Source organism: Trachypithecus francoisi, unplaced genomic scaffold (genome assembly GCF_009764315.1).
Source record: "Trachypithecus francoisi isolate TF-2019V2 unplaced genomic scaffold, Tfra_2.0 Lachesis_group13, whole genome shotgun sequence".
Classification (NCBI taxonomy): Eukaryota; Metazoa; Chordata; class Mammalia; order Primates; family Cercopithecidae; genus Trachypithecus; species Trachypithecus francoisi.
The window spans coordinates 118,222,470-118,241,894 of record NW_022681458.1 but is presented as its reverse complement, the minus strand read 5'-3'; the positions used below and the strand labels follow the sequence as shown (position 1 = coordinate 118,241,894).

Here is a 19,425-nt window from a genome sequence, read left to right as displayed (position 1 = left end):
TCCACAGTGATACTCCTCCAACCTCACTGAATAGTTTGGAGACTGAAATGAGACTGAAAATCTCCTTAAGGTGAAGAGGGCTCTGGGGCACCTGGGAATATCCGCACACCCGTGGCCATTCCCCTTTAAGGTGGAAAGGATGGCTGGGTCACGCGGGAGCATCCGCACACCCGTGGGCATCCCCTTTAAGGTGGAAAGGGCTGCTGGGGTGCCCCACAATATCTGCACACCCGCGGCCATTGTTTCTGTCCCTCTTCCTGCTCAGTCACCTCTGTTTTCCCGCATTCAGGCTTTGGGACACTCAGGAGCAGCTCGTCCCCTGGGCTGGTGAGGAAGGAGTGGGAGGTTGTTCTGAGGCTCTGTCACTGTCTGTCCTGTTATGAGCAGGGCAAGGCAGTGACAGTGACCCCGGAGGAGTGTGGTCAGTGAGGGCTCCGGCAGGAAGTGCTGAGGCTTGAGGTGGCTCTGCCAGTCGTAACCAAATGTCTTTCTTATTTCCACGATTCCTTCTAGTTCTGTGCCTTGCACTGCGGTGTCTCTGTGTGTCTATAAATACACATGAGTTACGATACCGGTGTCTCTTTCCCCTCTGTATGGGGCTGGGCCCAGGGAGAGAAGTGCAAGACCCCCTTACTGCTGGATGCCCACCAGCACGAGGCACTGCCTGCCCTGCTAACGAATGCCTACAGCAAGTCCTGGAAGCCGCCTTCTGAGCACCTGGCCTTTTGACGGTGTACACGGGAGACAAATGAGCTCCCCTTGCCCCACCCTGAGCAGAGACTGGGGAGGCGGCGGCAGCACTGTCCCCCATGGTGCATCCTTGGTGCATGCAGGAAAGTGTGTTCATGCTTAAAACACAGTCCATCCTCTCAAAAGCAGGGTGACAACCACATTTATAGCTGGAATCTTATAAAAGGGCCCGTCTCTTTGAGAGAAGAACGTGGCATGTATGTGCGTACCTCCTTTTTTTTTTTTTTTTTTGGGAGACAATTTCCCTCTGTCACCCAGGCTGGAGTGCGGTGGTGCGATCTCAGCTCACTGCAAGCTCCACCTCCCGAGTCCATGCCATTCTCCAGCCTCAGCCTCCCGAGTAGCTGGGACTACAGGCGCCCGCCACCACGCCTGGTTAATTGTTTGTGTTTTTAGTAGAGATAGGGTTTCACCATGTTAGCCAGGATGGTCTCGGTTTCCTGACCTCGTGATCTGCCCGCCTCGGCCTCCCAAAGTGCTGGGATTATAGGCGTGAGCCACCGCGCCGGGCCCTATGTGTGTACCTCTTTACGAGTCTTTCCCGACCTTTGCATTTAAAAATTATTGAAAAACTTAAGGATGTGACTGACAAGAACTTTATAGGTTTCTCCAAGTAAAAATTTGGAAAAGTTAAGTGTACCCATAATGTTTTTTATTTCTATGAGTCCCACACTTGGATTTTTAAATGTGGGCAAAACATCTCTGAGTTCTTCAGCCTGATTTCCGTGGTGAGGCACCCCCGCGAGGTGGGGACCAATAGCCACCCCCTCTCCCCGCCTTGGCTATTGGGAGCCATGGTGGTCTCACGGCCGGTTGAGGATATTGTGGGTATTATCGTCTCACCCTCTGGAAATAATCACCTCTTTCACAGAGGGGTGTACACCTTCAGTGTATTGCTCAGGGAACAATGATATAATTAATTATTAAACATCAAGAATCGATTTTAATTATCAATAATATCAATTAATATTTTACTGTTAATAATGAATATTTATTTTATATATATAATGATGAATGCCAAAAATTAATTTTTAATATTAATGTCATTTATCAATATTAATTCTTAATATTAATTTATTGCCAGCGTCCCTCAGTATTGATCTTGGTAACATTAACTGTTGATATCATTATGTTATTATTAATACTGTTATTAATATTAGTTATCATTTTTAACCAGTGTGTATATTTAGTGTCTTGATTGTCATTAATATTGGTGATTACTATTAATTTTTATGAATATTAATATACTTCCTGATATCTGGCAGGGAGAAGATATTACTCCCAATGTCGCAGAAAGTGTACACTCCTCTGTGATGTTATTCCTAATAGCCAGGGTTAGAGGATGACATTATTGAAACTACCGCAGTGTGTGTACATCCCTTCGATCATCTTGTTCCTTCTATCTAGGGTGCGAGAGGATGATATTACTCTCAGTATTGCAAGGGGCGTGGACCTCCACTGTGATATTTTCCCTGACATCCAGCCAGGAAGAGGAAGATATTACTAATAGCCAGCCGGGGAGAGGAAGATGTTACCCCCAATATCGCAGGGGTGTACACCCCCTTGTGATACTGTTCCTTATATCCTGGGAGGGAGACGATGATACTAGTGGTAATATCGCAGGGGTTTTACACACCCACTGTGCTATTGTTCCGAATAACATGATATGACTCCCAGTATCACGGGGGGGTACATCCTCCTGTGATAATGTTTCTTATATTCAGGGGGAGAGGATGATATTACTGCCAGTATCGCAGGGGTTGTACACACCTCCTGCGATATTGTTCCTAATATCCCAAAGGGGAGAGCATAATATTACTCTCTATTTCAGCCGGTGTACACCTCCTTTGTAATGTTTTTCTTAATATCCAAGATGGGAGAGGATGATAAGACTCCCAATATGGCAAGAAGTGTACAGCCGCCTGTGAAGTAGTTCTTAACATCCAGGTGGGGAGAGGATGATATTTCTGCCCATATCGCATAAGCTGTAAAACCTCTTCGATATTTTGCCTACGATCCTGAGGGGAAAGAATGATATTACTCCCAATACCAAAGAAGGTGTACACCCCCCTGGGACACTACGCACAATATTCACGTTGGGAGACGATGACTATATGCCCAATATCGCAAGGGATGTACACAAACCCTGGGATATTTTTCCTTATATCGAGAGTGGGAGAAGACGCTATTACTCCCAATAACGCAGGGACTGTGGCTGTACATCCCTCCTGTGATATTGTTCTTAATATGCTAGGGAAGAGAGGATGATACTATTCCCAATGTCGGAGGGGGAGTACACCCACCCAGTCATGTTGTTCTTAATGTACTCCACCTCCCTTCACCAGGGATATCGTTCCTAATATCCAGGGCAAGAAAGGATAACATTATGCTGAATATTGCAGGGGAGTGTACACACCCTCTGTGATGTTCCTCGTATCCAAAGGTAGAGACAATGATGTTACTGGCCATATTGCAGGGGGTGTACACCCTTCTGTGATATTGTTGTTGACATTCTGTTGGGGAGAAGACAACATTAATCCCAATATCTCAGAAGGTGTACAGACCTCTGTGATGTAGTTCCTACTGTACAGGGGAAAGAGAAGACTATTGCTCTCAATATCGCAGGAGTGTAACTACCCTGCCCCCTGTATATTGTTCCTAATATGCAGCAGGGTAGCAGGGTGGAGGCTGATAGTACTCACAATATCCCAGAAGGTGCACACACACCTGTGATATAGTTCCTAGTATCCAGCGGGAAAGCGACTGATTTTACTTTCGAGATCGCAGTGGGTGCACCGCCCCCAACCCCGGGGTATCGTACTTAATATCCAGGCGGGAAGAAGATGACATGGCTGACAGTATCGAAGGGGGTGGACACCTCTTCAGTGATATGGTTCCTGATATTCAGGGGATGAATGGATGATATTACTTCCGATAAAGTAGGAACCGTACAGCTACCCTGGGATTTTGTCCTTAATAAACACAGGGGAGTGGTGACATTACTACCAACATTGCAAGGGGTGTACACCCTCCTGTGATATTGTTTCTCATATCCAGGAAAGGAGAGGATGGTATTACTATCAATATTGAAGAGAGATACAACCCCCATGGGATATTGTTCTAAAGATACAGGTTGAAATAGGATGAGACTCCATCCAATATAACAAGGGTTGTACACCCCGCCTGCGATATGAATCGTAAAACCTAGAAGAAGAGAGAATGACATTGCTTCCAAAAACACACGGGGTGTACACCTATACTGTGATATTGTTCCTGTCATCTAAAGGAAGAGATGATGATACTACTCCCAGTACCGGAGAAGGTACACACTCCCCTGTGATATTGTTCCTCATAACTTGTGGTGGAGAGCGTGATATTACTTCCAATATGACAGTGGCTTGGCACCCAGTATGTGATATTGGTTCTGCCCACCAACTCTGTGCCCCTCGTTTCCCATGCGTTCTCTCTACAGTTTTGGAACCTCGGGGGAGGCTTTGTCTTTGGTTACAGATGAAGAGAGGAAGGGTCTGAGAGGTTAAGCAAGTTTGTTACTGGAAAGGGGTTCCGATCCAGACCCTAAGAGAGGGTTCTTGGATCTCACAGAAGAAAGAATTCGGGGCGAGTCCATCAAGTGAAAGCAAGTTTATTAGGAAAGAAAAGGAATAAAAGAATGGCTACTCTGGCCGGGCGCAGTGGCTCACTCCTGTAATCCCATAACTTCTGGATGCCCAGGCAGGTGGATCACCTGAGGTGAGAAGTTCGAGACCAGCCTGGTCCAACATGGCAAAACCCTGTCTCCACTAAAATACAAAAAATTAACTTGGCGTGGTGGCAGGTGCCTGTAATCCCAGCTACTAGGAAGGCTTAGGCGGGAGAATCGCTTGAACCCAAGAGATGGAGGTTGTAGTGAGCCAAGATCACGCCACTGCATTCCAGTTCTGCCAACAGAGCGAGACTCCATCTCAAAAAAAAAAGAAAAAGAAAAAACAAGAATGGCTGCTCCATAGGCAGAGTGGCCCCAAAGGCTGCTGGTTGCCCATTTTCATGGTTATTTTTTGATCATATGCTAAACAAGGGTTGGACTATTCATGAGTGTTCCAGGAAAGGGGTGGGCAATTCCCAGAACTGAGAGTTTCTGCCCTCCCTTCTGAGACCATGTAGGGAACCTCCAGATGTTGCCATGGCATCTGTAAACTGTCGTGGCGCTGGTGGGAGTGTCTTGTGGCAGCTAATGCATTAGAATTAGCACATAATGAGCCGTGAGGACAATCACAGGTCACTCTCGTGGCCATCTTGAGTTTGGTGGGCTTTGCCCGGCTTCTTTACTGCAACCTGCTTTATCAGCAAGGTCTTTATGAGCTGTATCTTGTGCCGACCTCCTATCTCATTCTGTGATTAAGAATGCCTTGGCCTCCTGGGAATGCGGCCCAGTAGGTCTCATCCTCCCTTTACCCAGCCTCCATTCAAGATGGAGTCGCTCTGGCTCCCGTGCCTCTGACAAGTTGCCCTGGGTTGAGTGTTCCCTAGTGTGTGGTTGTTGGAGCTGTTCCTAGGAGTAAGAGGTATTGTCAGTAGGAAACAGGCCTCTCTTAGCCCTGGGGTTGGCAATTTGCCCCCGTATGTCGGCCTCATTTTAGTGGTGACAAAACTGGGGCTCAGAGACATCAACTCCCTCACCACGAACACCCAGACTGTGCGTGGTGGGCTGGGGTTTGAATGTGGGGCTTGAAGACCCATCATCTCCTCTGGTCCCCCAGTCTCTGCTGCCCAAGAGGAACAGGATCCCAGGATCCAGTCCCCTCATGGCACCAGCCAGGGTGGGTGGAGATGGGGAAGCACAGTTCCAAAGCCCCCCGGACTCTGAGGCAGGTCGGGGACCGAGAGCAACCCGGACCTGCGGACCAGGAGAACAGTGGCTGCATGCCCGGCCCAGCGGGCAGGAGATCTGTGTCCTCAGTAAACGTGACGGCGCTTCCCGCTCCTCCAGCCAGGCCGTGCTGTCTTCACGTTTCCAAGCATGCGGGCTCCTCTCCAATTCCCAAGCCCAACCCACGGGGACAGCGATCTGGGGTCCACGTGAGGCTGCTTCCCGCCAGCCTCGCTGCCGGTTCTGGAAAGCTCTCTGCTGCCCCCTAGTGGGGAAGCTCGGGGCAGGGCTCTGGCTGCAAGCATGGGGTCCCAGAACCTCCTGGCTCTGTCACCTCTGCTGGGTGGAAAACCAATCCAGGAGTGAACCAGCAGATGGGTGCCTGATTCCTTATAATCAGAGCTCCACCCACTGGCAAGTCTCTCTCTGGGCCTCAGTTTCCCCTTCCATTAAACAAGGGGCTTGGGGGATACCAAGGAGGGGTAACAGCTTAATGAGGATGGCAGGTTTCTCCTGGGGAGATGAACACGTTTTGAAACTACATGGCGTGAGTGGTTGCACAGGACTGTGAGTGCACAAGTGCCACCACATTATTCGCGTTGAAATAGTTAATTGCATGCGATGTGAAAGTCACCTCATTTAAAGTGTTTAAAAGAGGGGCCTGGGAGAGTGCAGTGTATGTGAGAATCACGTGGGACACCCACAGTCTCTGAACCTCGGTTTGCTTGTCGTAAACTGGCAAAGAGACCGTGTGAGCTGTGTTCCCTGGGGCCAAGAGATTCCAAGAAGGAAAAGCTGGGATTCCAGGGACTGGGATGAGGGCTGGGGGCCGGAAGGGGAGGGGGCCTGTGGGGACGGCATAGGGGGCAGCCCAGATAAGGCTTTCAATACTGGCTAGCAGCGTCTACACAGGCGGAGATCCCTGCATCTCACTTCCCGCAGGGCTGACCAGTGGCCAGAGGTGGGACTGGCCAGGCTCGGCCCAACCAAGTCTGGGAGCAGAGGACACTGAGTGAGGGATCCCCGGGGCCACCCTCACTGGCTTGTGGCTCTCCTGACACCACAAGGGAGGTCCAGGAGCTGACCTTGGGTCCTAATGGGGGACACCTTCCTGGCAGCAAGCTGGCAGGGTGGTGTGGTGGTCAGTGTACTGGGCTCTGTCTCCGCCCCTACCTGCTGTGTGACGGTGGGCGAGACACCTAACCTCTCTGTGCCTCTGTTTCTTCAATGGCGAACAGGGGCACTAGCAGCCCCCACATGCGGGCACAGTGGCCTGAAGGATAAAGGCAAGGGCGGCACGAGACCTACAGCAAAAGCTCTGAGCAGGGAGAGCAGGGAGCTGCCCAGGGAGTTCTACCACCATCTCCCCTCTGGCTGCCAAGGAAACCGAGGCTCATGGTGACCTGGCCCAGGTCTGTTGGACTCAGGGTCCTTCTCATCCCCAAGAACAGAGGGCTGCCACCAGGGAAGGAGCTGGCCCCCAGACACAGCCCAGGAAGCACACAGGGAAGGATGCCCTGGGGACTTCAGTATGTTATTGCAAAAAAACATTTATTGCTATTTGAACCCTGCTTTCATACCTCCATTCCCCAGAAAATGAGCCACGGGACACACCAGGAGAGGCAGGAGACCATTCTCCTTGCACAAAACCCACTCTCTTGGATGTTGTTCTCAGCGAGGGTGGCTGGGGCCAACCAGGGGGCCCACCCGCAGAGTGGCAGAGGCAGGTTGACCCTGCAGACATTGAGCACTGTGGCAAAGGTCCTGGCCTTCTGATAGAAGAAAAGCAACTTCTCACAGTCCAGGAGAAAGTTATGGGAGATGGTGGCCGGCCGCGTGTAGGTCTTCAGCTGTGCCCTTCTTGTTGCCCAGGTCCACGGCGGCTGCCAGTGCCAGCTGGTAGTACCCGGCTGCATCAAACAGTTCCTGAAGGGTACAGGCCATGCTCAGCAAAAGGGGGACTCGGAGCCCGTCTTCCCAGAGGCTGTTTCCGTCTCCAGGTCATTCCACATGTCCAGCCAATGCTGGCTCACCCCATGAGCCCTGAACCCTGTGACACTGCTGTGGTTTCAGCTGCAGGAGGTGGGGACAACCCTGAAACCCCTGGAAGCCTTCCTGACTATCCCTATGCTCCTCTCACCCCAAGCCTCTTGCCCCAGTCCCACCCTCTCTGCAGGCAGTGGCTGCTTTCCCCATGGGCTGAGGTCAGGGCAGATCCTGCCTGCTCTGAGAGTTCCATGCAGGACCCGTGGCTCCAAGCCACAGCAGGGGGACAGCGTTGAGTGACCCAGGCTCCCCTCTGGCCCCTGTCCATGCTGACCATTTCCAGGCCCTCCACGGGCCAGGCCAGGTACAAAACCATCTCACAGGTGTCCTCCCTGGCAATGTTCCCTGAAATATTGACGGAGTGTGAGTCCGCAGACATCCACTCCCATTTTCAATGCATCTTTGGCTCAAACTCACCATCCCTGGGTTGGGATGCCACCTCCCAGACCTCCTCCTTGACCCTCCCATCTACCCCCCGGCTTCTCCCCAGGTGCCTCCTCCACATGGGGGTGACCCAAGGGATCTAAGACCCAGGCCTGGCCTGTCCCTCTTTACCATCTCAAGATGGCTCCCAGGGCCAAGGACAAAGTCCAAGATGCAGCAGTCCATTCCCTCACTGCCCTGCCCCACACACGGAGCAAGGGCATGAGAAGGCCCCGAGTCACCGCCGCTGCTCATCCAATGCTCCCCGGCCCAGCCGAACACTGTACTCTGTGCTGGGTGCATGGCTGAGCCTAACGTCGTTGCTCCCAGTCTGAGGGACCTGGGACTGAACACTGACCACAAAGGTGGCCCGGGCTGTGGCAGATGGAAGCCCAGGAGTCTGGTGGGGGGGGCCCAGGAGGCCTCGGATTCAGCCGGGGGTGGGAGGCAAGGGCTTCCTGAAGGGGTGGGGGCATCCTAACTAAACAGGAAGGAGCCAGCCAAAGCATGTCTCTGCGTGTGCCTGTGCCTGTGTAAATTTGCGTGTGCATTTTCATGTGCCTGTAGTGTGTGCAGCAGCTAGTGATGAGCCAGGACACACCTAATCCACCCTATTCCAGGGCTGACTCTCACGTGGAGACTAAAGGGGACTCCATTTTAGAGGCAATCGGCAAGGATGTCCATTTACTCCTGCCTCTCCGCCAGCCTTCCAGGCCCCATCCAGCCCAGCTTTCTCTCCCACTCCTCTGGGCCCCGGGTCCAGAGCCTCCTATACAAGGAGGAGGGTGTGGCCTTGGAAAGACAGCCGCCCTTGGGGAATTCCGAGGGGGCCTCCCTGTGGGAAGCTGGCCTGGGCTGACAGCACGGTCATGATGAGGCCGAGAGGGCTGTGCACGAGAAGGAGGTGAAGGAGGCCTCTGCCCCTTGACCCCAACCATGGACTTTGGCCTCTCAGGTACTACTTGGCTGTTTCCTTCCTCCTGGGCAGGCGGAGTGGGTGGCAGGCTTGACCAAGAGAGATAAAGGGCCACTTCTGGGAGGCCCGTCCCTTGGTCCCAGGCGAGCCCCTGAGCAGTGAGCAGCGTCCCTCTGGGCCTGACACCTGGCACCTCCCTGGCTGGGACTTGGGAGGCCACAGGGACCGCTTCTGACCACCAGGTGTCGCCAGCAATGGGCAGGGGCCTCCCGGGCAGCCCCAGGCCTGTGGTGAGGGATATGGGGCGGGGTCTTAGGGCTGCCCCAGCTCCTCATGTTCTAAGGCCAAGATCTCGGTCCCTGGACTGGAGCGCCCTGGCCCCTCAGCCCATAAGTAGTACGGATGCGGTGCCAGTGAGATGCGTAGGAGGGGCAAGTACCTGCTGGGCAGAGGGTGGAGACACCCCAGGTCTGAGTCTGCCAGTCCCAGCTCTCTACCCCTGCAGGGCTGGGGGCAGAGGGAGCACAGCACCTCCCCTCGAGACAGACCTGACCCAGCAAGGTCTCAGCCTGGCTGGGGCCCCTCCCCACTGCACCTGCCGTGAGCTGGGGTTCCCCTGTCTGTGAACCCGATGGTAAGACACGGGTCCCACCCCACCCTTCCTGGGTGATGTGAAGATTCAAGGTGTCTTGGGACTCCAGGAAGGAGTTGCTCAGTGCAGGCTGGCACCCTGGGCAGGCTTCCTAGAGGAGGCACCGGGATTTGGGTTGGATCTTGCAACGTGGATTCAATGTGAGGATGATGCCGTCCTCCAAAATGTCCTTCTCCCGACCCTGTTTTCTTTGTTAAATGCAACTTGACACTTGACTGTCAAGACTCAGTTTGGTGTCACCTCCTCCAGGAGGGCCCCCTTGACTACAATCCCCCTTCCTTACCCAGAGGCCACCATTGCCCGCTCATGTGTCAGCCTCCCAGGCTGAGACTGAGTTCTTGAGGGTGGGGCCTGGCCAGCTTGGGAGCTGGGTTGTATCTGCGAACCTTGCAGGTTCCTCCAGCCACGTGCAGAGCTCCAGGGAGGCCACTGGGCCATTCCTAAGGAAGGCTGGAACCCAGGCCCCAGGGGTCTGTGGTCATTCCACTCCAAGGGGGCTGGAAACAGCCCGAGCCCTGCCCCTCCCCACCCACCTTCAGCCCTTTCCTCCCCACCCACCTTCAGCCCTTTCCTCCCCACCCACCTTCAGCCCTTTCCTCCCCACCCACCTTCAGCCCTGTCCCTCCCCACTCACCTTCAGGTTGTAGAAGATGATGTCACCGAGCACCAGGTACACCTTCACGGAGTAGAGGGTCTCCTCGTCGAACTCCAGCGGCGAGTTGCAGAGCTACAGGGCCTTGAAGTAGAAGTGCTCCGCCAGCTTGCCATGGCCCAGCCGGTGGTACAGGGCGGCCAGCCGGTAGTAGGCTATGCGCTCATTCAGCCGGTCCCCTGGGGTGCAGGCCAAAGGGGCAGGTGTGAGGACGTGGCTCCCTGGGGCAGTCAGGCACAGGCCCTTCAGGAGCAGGTATGCAGATCCTGGGCTGCACCTGGCTTGCCTCCAGGCATCTGTGGTCACCTGGGCAGCTCTGGCCAGTCCCTTTTGGGTTCCCAGACTCACTTTCCCAGCTGTAAAGCAGAACTAATAAGGCCTGCCCCTGTCTACTGTGAGGCTGTGGCAAAGTCGGACTTGGATGGCCCAGCTCTGTGCCTACACATAGCCACCTGCCTTTGCTCACTGGTTTTAACCAGGGGAGTCCAAATCCCATGCAGTCCAGGTGCTCCTGGGCACCCCAGCTCCATGCAGCCCACAGACGTGACATCCGCCTCCTCCTGGCTGTGTCACGATCAGAGCCCCTTACCTTGGGGAGTCACCACATGCCTGAGCTCCAGGTCCCCCCACAGATACACAAACTCACCTAGGCTGTCTCTGATGTCCTCCCCTTTTCAGGGCGAGTGCTGTGGAGCCTGCATTCAATGCATTCCCACACAGCTGCACACCTACTCTGTACTGGGCCCCAGGGCACAAGGCGCTGGGGCATGCGGCCTGCCCAGGGTTCCCTGTCTCTGGAGGAGGACAGACGATCCTGGCACAGCACCAGGGGCTGCCCGGCCTTAAGGGGCAGGCTGCTGGAAGGGGAACCGGGATTTCATCAGCCAGAGAGCCATGTGGTTGATGAGGGTGGGAAGCACACAAGAAAAAGGGAATGTGCCACTCGGCCTGGCACATACAGGGACCGAGATGCCTGGCATGTCTGGAAGGCAGAGGGCACTCTGGGTGGCCCTTGTGGTCACCAGCGGGAAGAGACAGGAAGCAGAGCTCAGCACTGCGTGAGAGACCTCGGGCTGTGCTGCACGGCCGGATGGGGAAGCCAGCTGGGCAGATCTGCCTGCCTGGATAGGAGACCGGGAAAATCCAGCAGCTGTTTCAGCTCCTGCCCTACAGACCTGGAGGCTGGGCTCTGGCAAAGTGTGGTCCTGGCAGGGCGGGGGTCTCAGGGGACTTACCCAGAGTGATGCTGAGTGCTAGGGCCATGTAGGCAATCTCCAAGCCCTCCTGGGGCTCCTCCAGCGTGGCCAGCAGTGCCACCGGCTTGTTGCACAGCTGCGGCTCCACCTTGTGGTTGCCCATAGTCACTGCAAGGGGCAGAGCCCGGTCCTACCACACAGGCAGGTGGGGTCAGGCTTCCCGCAGCACCCACCTTGCCCAGCGCCCTCCTCAGAGCTCAAAGATGTGCTTGGAGCATCCCACGCCCCAGTTACCCCTGCACCTCCACAGAGCTCTGTGCTCTGGGATAACGTACGGTTCAGACACCCTTGTTGGGGGTTGAAGAGTCACCTGAGGCCCATCTAGCTACACCCGGCAGCCTCAGACCAGCCTCTCCCACCTGGGCACCAGGGCTCTCACTAGGGGGAGACAGCACTCCTCTCTGCTCTAAAAACACGTTATGTGTGCCCAGGGCTGAGCCACACCGTGAGCTCAGAGGAAGCGTCCCCACTTCAGGGTGCAGGCAGACTTGGGCCCTGGCCCTGGGCCTCCCACTGACATGCTGTGTGTCCTTTGACATGTCCCTGTGCTTCTCTGAGCCTCAGCTTCCTCATCTGGAATGATGGGGACAGGACTTCCCACTCATGGTTGCTTGAGATCATCAGGTGCAAGGGTAGAGCCACTGTCATGTCCAGACCCGAGCGTTTGTCCCGGGCAAGGGGCAGAGTCATTATTCCCGGTGAGACCACTAGGCAAGGATAGGGCCATTGCCACATCCAGTCCCCAAGCGTTTGTCCCGGGCAGGGGCACAGTCAATATCATTCCTGGTGAGACCACTGGGAAACGAAGCATGTACATGGGAGACCTTGCCTCCAGGTGGGAGGCCTCTGCCCTGCCACACCTGTGTCTCAGCCCTCCAGGTGACTCCCTGAGGCCCACCCACATCAGCCCACAGGCCAGCTCACCTGGTAGAAGGACACGGATTTCTCCCGCTCCCAGGCCCCATTGAAGAAGATGTCTCCAGCTGCCTCAAACAGCTCCACCCCAGGTTGGAGTCGCCTGTGTACAGGACCACATTCTGTGCCACCTGAAAGGGGCAGAAGTTCCCTCAAGACCCACACGTGGCGAGGTGACCACACCCACCTCCACCAGCCTCCTTCCTCTCACACACTGCAGGTACACCTGAACATTTTTTAGACCTGTGCATTAGGGCTGCCCCACCACTGGCATGAAGACAATGAACTGATGCACTTGAGTGCCAGGAGGTGACTGAGCAGCTGCAGCCCAGAAGCCCGACACCTGTGAATCCTACCACCAGGGCTAGCCCTAGCTCACCGCCCCCCCGGACTCAAACAGTCTCCGTGGCCCCCAGATTGCTGGGAACCCATCCCCTGGTTCCTTTCTGCGTTGCCACATCCCTGTCGCAGCTCAGGGCCACACATCAACAGTGTTTGTGGGTGGGCCTGGTCCCCTCTTGGCCATGAGCTCTTGATCCTTCTCCTCAGCTCAAGTAGGTATACAGCAGGTGCTCAATAATGAAAGCTTCACCAGGCTCGTGGGCTTCACAATTTGTTCCAGATCACACTGTTTGGGAAAGCCTCTGAAAACAGCCGCTATGATAGATTCATTTTGTAAGGAGATGTGCCACGTGTCGCTTGGAGCACGTTCTTCTGTGTGTTAACTGAGTGGTCCCATTCTTTGAGCATGAGCTGTATACCAGCAGGTGCTAGGCACTGTGAGGGGCCACACCTCTGCCCTCAGGGAGAAGATGCCACTGGGGGAGGATGTGAGGGAACCAGTTGGAGGGAGGTAAAAGGCACACAGCAGGTACTCAGCAGTGGCTTAGGAATGAGTGGATGGATGGATGAATCGATGAGCAGATGTGTAGACACATGGATGGATGGGTGTGTGGATAGATGAATGCTTGAATGTTTGGACGGATGGGTGATTGGAATGATGAGTGTATGTCTGCATGTATGGGTGGGTAGATAAAGTATGTACATATGGATGGAAAGATGGTGGATAGACCAATGTATACATAAACAAATGGACAGATAGATGAATGGAGGAATGGACGAATAGGTGATTGGATAGATGGGTGAAAGGATGGATGATGGAAGGATGAATGGACTGATGGATGGATAAGTGGGTGGAGAGATGGAAGGATTGGATGAATGGATAGATGGATGGATGGAAGGATGAATAGGAGATGAGTGGATGGATAGAAGGATGAATAGGTGAATGGATGGATGATGGATGGAAGGAGGAGGAGGCGAGTGGATGAATGATGGAAGGATGATGGATGCATGGAAGAATGAACAGGTGAATGGATGGATGATGAAAGGATGAATGGACGGGTGAATGGATGGATGATAAAAAAATGGATGATGAATGAATGGATGGATCATGGATGGATGGAAGATGGCTGGATGGATAGAAGGATGAACAGCTGAATGGATGGATAATGGAAAGATGGATGGATGGACAAACAGGTGAATGGATGGATGAAGAGGTGACCAGATGAATGAATGAATGATGGATGGATAGAAGGATGAACAGTTGGATGGATGGATGGACGGACAGGTGAATGGATGGATGATGGATGAATGAAAATGAATGGATGGATGGAAGGACCCACAGGTGTATGGGAAGATGATGGAAGGATGAACAGGTAAACAGATGATGGAAGGATGAATGGATGGGTGGGTGGGTGGATGGATGGATGGATGGATCGACAGAGAGTGAACAGCACAGAGGCCCTCCTGCCTCCCTTGCCACTCACCTGGATGTACAGGTCCACCAGCTCGCTCTGCTGCAGGATGTAGTAGATCTTCTCTGCTTGCAGCCAGGCATGCGCCTCCTCTTTCTTCTGGAGGTCAATGAGAATCCCCGGACTTTGTTTGCTGTAGTCCAGAGTGGATCTGTAGGTCCTGGAATCAGACGCAGGTGTCAGAACAAGGGCTCTCATCCGCCTGGAACCAGTCTGCCTCCTCCCGTGGGTCTGGTGACAGATGAATCTGGAATGCGGAGACTGGGAACGGACCTCTTGTGTGTGCAGTGTTCTGCCCTTCCTAGCCTTCTGGGAGGGCCAGGGTGAACACACACGGCATGGAAAAGATGAAGGACATCCTTCTGAGGGAATCGAGCATCATGCTGCCCTGTAGCAGGAGGAGTGTGCTAGCCCATCTCCCCTGCCTCCCAGACATGGCCTGTGTCGTCTCCAGACGCACCAGGGGCCGTTAGTGTTCAGAGGCTATCTAGGTCGATGGTTCTCAAGATGTGCAGGCATCACAGTCACTCGGAGGCCTGTCTGTATAGCTTGCTGGTCCTGCCCCCAGAGCTTCCGGCTCCACAGGCCTGGGGCAGGCCCCAGAACTCCCACTTGCCACAAGCTCCTAGGTGACATAGATGCTGCTCTGCTGGTCCAGGGACTACACTTTGAGAAACATGGCTCCAGCACACTGGCCCATTTTCCTTCTGTGAACCTGAAGCCAAGACTGAAGCCAGTCTCCCGGGTCCCCATGGAATCTGGCTCCTTCCCCGCTCTCTCAGTAAGTCTGACACTCGAGGGGCTGTGACTGCAGCATTGTCACCGGGCCCTGTGGGTGGGGTGGCCAGGGCCATGGTTAGCCCACCAGGTCAGGTTGCTCGGGGGAAGCCGAGTGGGCCACATATGGGACGTGAGACCTTGAAATCCTGCGCCCCAGGGAAACAGGTGGCACAACTGTCTCTGTCTTCTGTGGGAGAGAAGCCACAGGTGGCTGCTGTGGTCACATTTAAGGGGACAGATAAAGGCCAGGAGTGAAGACTCGGGGCAGGCAGAGGTCAGATGACAAAAGCCACCATAGTAGGAAGAACAGCCCAGAGTGTACATACTTCCTCTGCTGGGGTTGAGATGACCTTTGACCCAACAAAGGAGGCTCAAGCTGGGACTCACGGGCCAGCAGCAGCCCTGGGACGACCCCAGGCCCACCAGCTCAAAGCATCTGATGCCAAGGAACCAAATGATCCAAAGGAAAGGGGCTGATGGGGCCCTGGGCCAGCTTCCCAGTGCCCCCCTCCCTGCCCTGCCCCCCGTCCCCTTGCCCCTGACAGAAATAAAAGGATTCCATAAAACACTATGAACAATTGTACACCAACAAATCAGACCATCTAGACACAACAGCCAAACTCCTAGAAGGACACGAACTACCGAAAGTGACTCAAAAATGACCCCAAGTAAGCATGTGGGGTATCAACCCCACCCTCGGTCTCCTCGACCATTCAGCGCAGGGTGGGGAGACAGGGACGCATCATCTCTATTCCCTGGCCTGCATTTCCAAGTCTGAATCCCCTAGCACCCTGGGGAGGGCCTCATAGGAGGAGGTGCCACAGGCTATTGTGCCAGGAGCCACTGGAGGCTGCAGTGGGCGCTGGGGCACTGGGCTCCTGGAGGGTCTCCTTCCAGTCAGAGAATGCCCCTGGGGAAGAAGCCTGGGTATGAACCCCCCACCCCTCCTTGGTCAGATGTGTGGGACTAGGGCCCCTTTACACGGTCCTTTCCAAAATCTAATCCCTCCTAGGGCCAGGACTGGGTGCCAGGCCTGTGCTGGGAAATGGGCAGATTTGGCCACAGCCCCTGGGGCTCTGGTCCAGGCCACAGGAGGCACCTCTGAGTGGTCTCACTGTGCCATGACAAAACGCTGCAAGGCAGAGGGGACTCAACAGTATCCCTTGTCTCAGCCATTTCCCTGGACTCAACTTCCTCATCTATTCTCTGCGGCCTAGATTTCGGATAGCCCTGCCCACCTACTGTCCGTTTACTGCTCAGTGTGCAGTGACTGTTCCACAGCACTCCATGGCTCCCCAGTGCTCTTGGGGAAAAGGCCAACCCACAGCCTGAGACCCCAGGCCCTGCTTAGCTCTGCAGAAAAGCTTCTCACCATCCAGCACCCAACCCACCCACTCCCAACTCTGCACCTCCCTATATGAGCCCTGCTCACTCACCCCCGCTCACACCCCACTCATCCCCGCTCACTCACCCCCACTCACATCCTATTCATCCTCGCTCACACCCCACTCATCCCCTCTCACATTCCCGCTCACTCATCCCCGCTCACTCACCCCCACTCACTCAACCCCGCTCACAACCCACTCACCCCGCTCACCTCTGGGCCTTCACACAGGCTACACCACCAGCCCCTCCCTCACCACCAGCCCCCTCATCCACACCTATTACTTGACTAAATCCTCTCAACCCTCTGGTCCCAGACTAAAGAGGCTTCCCTAACGCGGGGCCAAGTGCTGCCCCGCCATCGCGCCACTCACCCTTTTGTGGCTTCTCTGGCCTGAAGCTCACGTTCCCACACTTAGCACCTGCCTCCCGAGGACCCCACAAGCTCCATTTGTGGGTGGGGCCTGGCACACTCTGCACGAGCTGCTTTTGCATGAACTGCTCTGTGGCTTTGGGCAATCACCCGCCCGTGTCCTCTGTGAAGTGGGATGACAGGTGCGCAGGGCTGCCGAGACACCAAGCAGATAACACGGGCACAAGAACTGGCGTTCAGGGCCTGGCTCATGGAGGGGCCCCAAGTCCCAGCTCAGCAGCGCCTGCCTTGATCTCAGGGTTATGGCCAGGGATTCCCAGCACGCAGGACTTTCCGTGCTCAAGGCAGGATGGTGCCTGAGCAAACCGGAAAGAGCTGGCTGCCCCAGTAGGGCACAGAGGGCCTGGCCCTGCATGGGAATCGCCTGTCTCCAGGGCGCTTGTCAACATCTGCTGCTGGCCATGACTCAGCACTTTCGATGGTGGAAAAACCACCACTTGTTTCCGAATCACAAACCCCAGGTGTGCCCTGACCCGAGTGGCCCCAGAAGGCACACAGGAGGAATTGGGGCACTCACTCTCCACGCGGTCCATCTCCACGGCGACCAGAAGGGCCCACTCACAGTAGCCCTTGCACTGCTGGGCCGGGCCCTGGCGGGTGCAGAGGTAACCCAGCTGCAGGAGTACGTGGGTGAAGTCCCAGCCACACTCCAAACAGGGAAGCCTCGAGAACAGGCGCACGGCCTCCAGAAGGTAGTGCTGGGCCAGCCTGCTGGCACCTGCGTGCAGGCACAGGGTCCCGAAGTTGGCCATCACCACTGCCTGGTTCCTCCACTGGCCCAGGTCCCAAACCACCCATAGGGCGCAGTAGTAGCCCTTGGTTGCCTGCCTCGTCCGGCCCATCCTCTTCAGAGCCACGGCCACCATGTTGGCAATCACACCTTCCTGGACCTCCCTGGCCACCACTGCATCCTGGACAGACTGCAGGATGTTCAAGGCCACTAGGCTCTGTCCATGAAGCACGTGAAGCCAGGCCAGGGCCACCAGGGCGTCCACGATGGCACAGACCCCGGCAACAGCACTGGCTTCCACCGCCTGCGTCATGAAGGTGATGGCCGGGCCATGGTAGCCATGGTGGCTGTACGGCTGGGCCAGGCTGGTGTGGAGAAGGCCACGCAGAGCCTGGCCTGTGCCTGGGGTTAGGGAGGCCAGTGCTCGCCTGAGGTAGTGGGAAGTCTGGGTGGGGAGGCTGTGGGGCTGGAGGGCGTTCTGGAGCACGAGGTTCCCGCTCCTCAGCAAGTCGGCCAGCAGTCCTGTGTCCTCAATGAGGCCACCTTGACACAGCTCAGCACCAGGTGGGGCAGGCACTTGCCGCTGTAGATGTCAGCCAGGAGCAGGGAGCAGTCTGAGAGCCACGCAGCATCTGGGGCTCCCGAGTCCCTGTGCAAAAGCAACAGCCACTCTAGGAAGGACAGGGCCTCCTCGGGCTGCTTGAGGTGCACGTGGTGCCTGGCCAGCAGGAAGCAGGCCCGGGCCTCGGCCTGCAGGCTCTGGCCACCCACCGCCCACTGCAGCGCCAGCTGCAGGAGTTCCCCGTCTGCCTCGGTGCTGCAGATGTGGCCGGGCGTCCCCAGGAGCAGGGCCATGGCTTTGGGAACCACCTGTGTACAGTTCTCCCGGTTCTGCTTCCGGTAAACGCTGGTCAGGTGGGCGTACACAGCCACCACCTGGAACAGGTCCCCGAAGCTGCCCTCCTGGGTCCCCAGTGTTTCCTCAAAGTACTCCCGGGCCTGGGACAGCTTGAGCCTCCTGCAGCACAGCTGCCCCAGGAGGAAGCAGAGCCTGGCCAGGGCCATGAGGAGGCCAGCTTTCTTGGCCGCCCCTTGGGCCTGTGCCAGGCGCCCAGTCAGCTCCTCCTCGTCGCTAAAGCTGCAGAACATGCCACTCAGCCATGGCAGTGCCACGTTGTACAGGCCACGGAAGCTGGCCTTGTAGCCGGAGGTGTTCAGGAACAGCAGCTGTGAGCTCAGGGCCTCTGGATCCTCCCAGTCATCTTCAGCTTCCAAGCAGAAGGAGGGCTCCTCGGGGTCCTGCAAGCTCACGTTGCTGGATGCCGCACAGAGACCCCAGGACGCTGGCTCCTGGGGGCAGCCTGGGCAGGCCTTGTATTGTTCTAGAACATTCCTCATCTTCGGAAGGGTCTCCTGTGGCTCCAGGCCCAAGCAAGGTGGCGGAATTTCTACAAGTCACAAAAATACCTAGACAGATTAGAGTCCAGCAGTGAGTCCTTGGTCCACTGGGGGCAGGGTCCTCGCATCCCCGCCCTCTGTGTCCCTGGTGCAGCTTGCCATGAGCCCTTGAGAATTATGTGCAATGCAAACCCGGGGCCTGGAGCACGTAGGAACTCCGGCACTATGGAGACAGAGAGAACACGCAGGCCCGTGGCCCGACTCTCCTACGAAACCACCCTCCTGTCCTGCTTTGTCGCCCACCTGACAGCATGGTTTGAGGAGACTATGTCAGCTCAGTGATCCCTCAGAGATGCCTTTCCCTTTCCAAAGAATCAAAGCCTTCTAACTGGACCCATGTGTATGCAGCA

The 19,425-nt window shown here is 55.5% G+C and overlaps 3 protein-coding genes across 5 annotated transcripts in view; 2 read left to right on the top strand and 1 right to left on the bottom strand.

Moving 5' to 3' along the window:
* LOC117095266 (SH3 domain and tetratricopeptide repeat-containing protein 1-like) overlaps positions 1-19,425 on the top strand; it is a 563,227-nt gene that overhangs the window by 149,561 nt on the left and 394,241 nt on the right. The gene's annotated exons all lie outside the window — the stretch shown is intronic.
* Positions 1-19,425, top strand: part of LOC117095263 (ATP-dependent 6-phosphofructokinase, platelet type-like) — a 430,270-nt gene that overhangs the window by 109,333 nt on the left and 301,512 nt on the right. The gene's annotated exons all lie outside the window — the stretch shown is intronic.
* On the bottom strand, positions 7,192-19,061 carry LOC117094244 (SH3 domain and tetratricopeptide repeat-containing protein 1-like). The gene is given in 10 exon segments (XM_033229427.1): positions 7,192-7,473; positions 7,475-7,543; positions 10,289-10,485; positions 11,542-11,692; positions 12,487-12,563; positions 12,566-12,608; positions 14,304-14,451; positions 16,857-17,019; positions 17,405-18,127; positions 18,130-19,061. Coding segments are annotated over 10 exon segments (2,739 nt in total). The 5' UTR covers positions 19,016-19,061.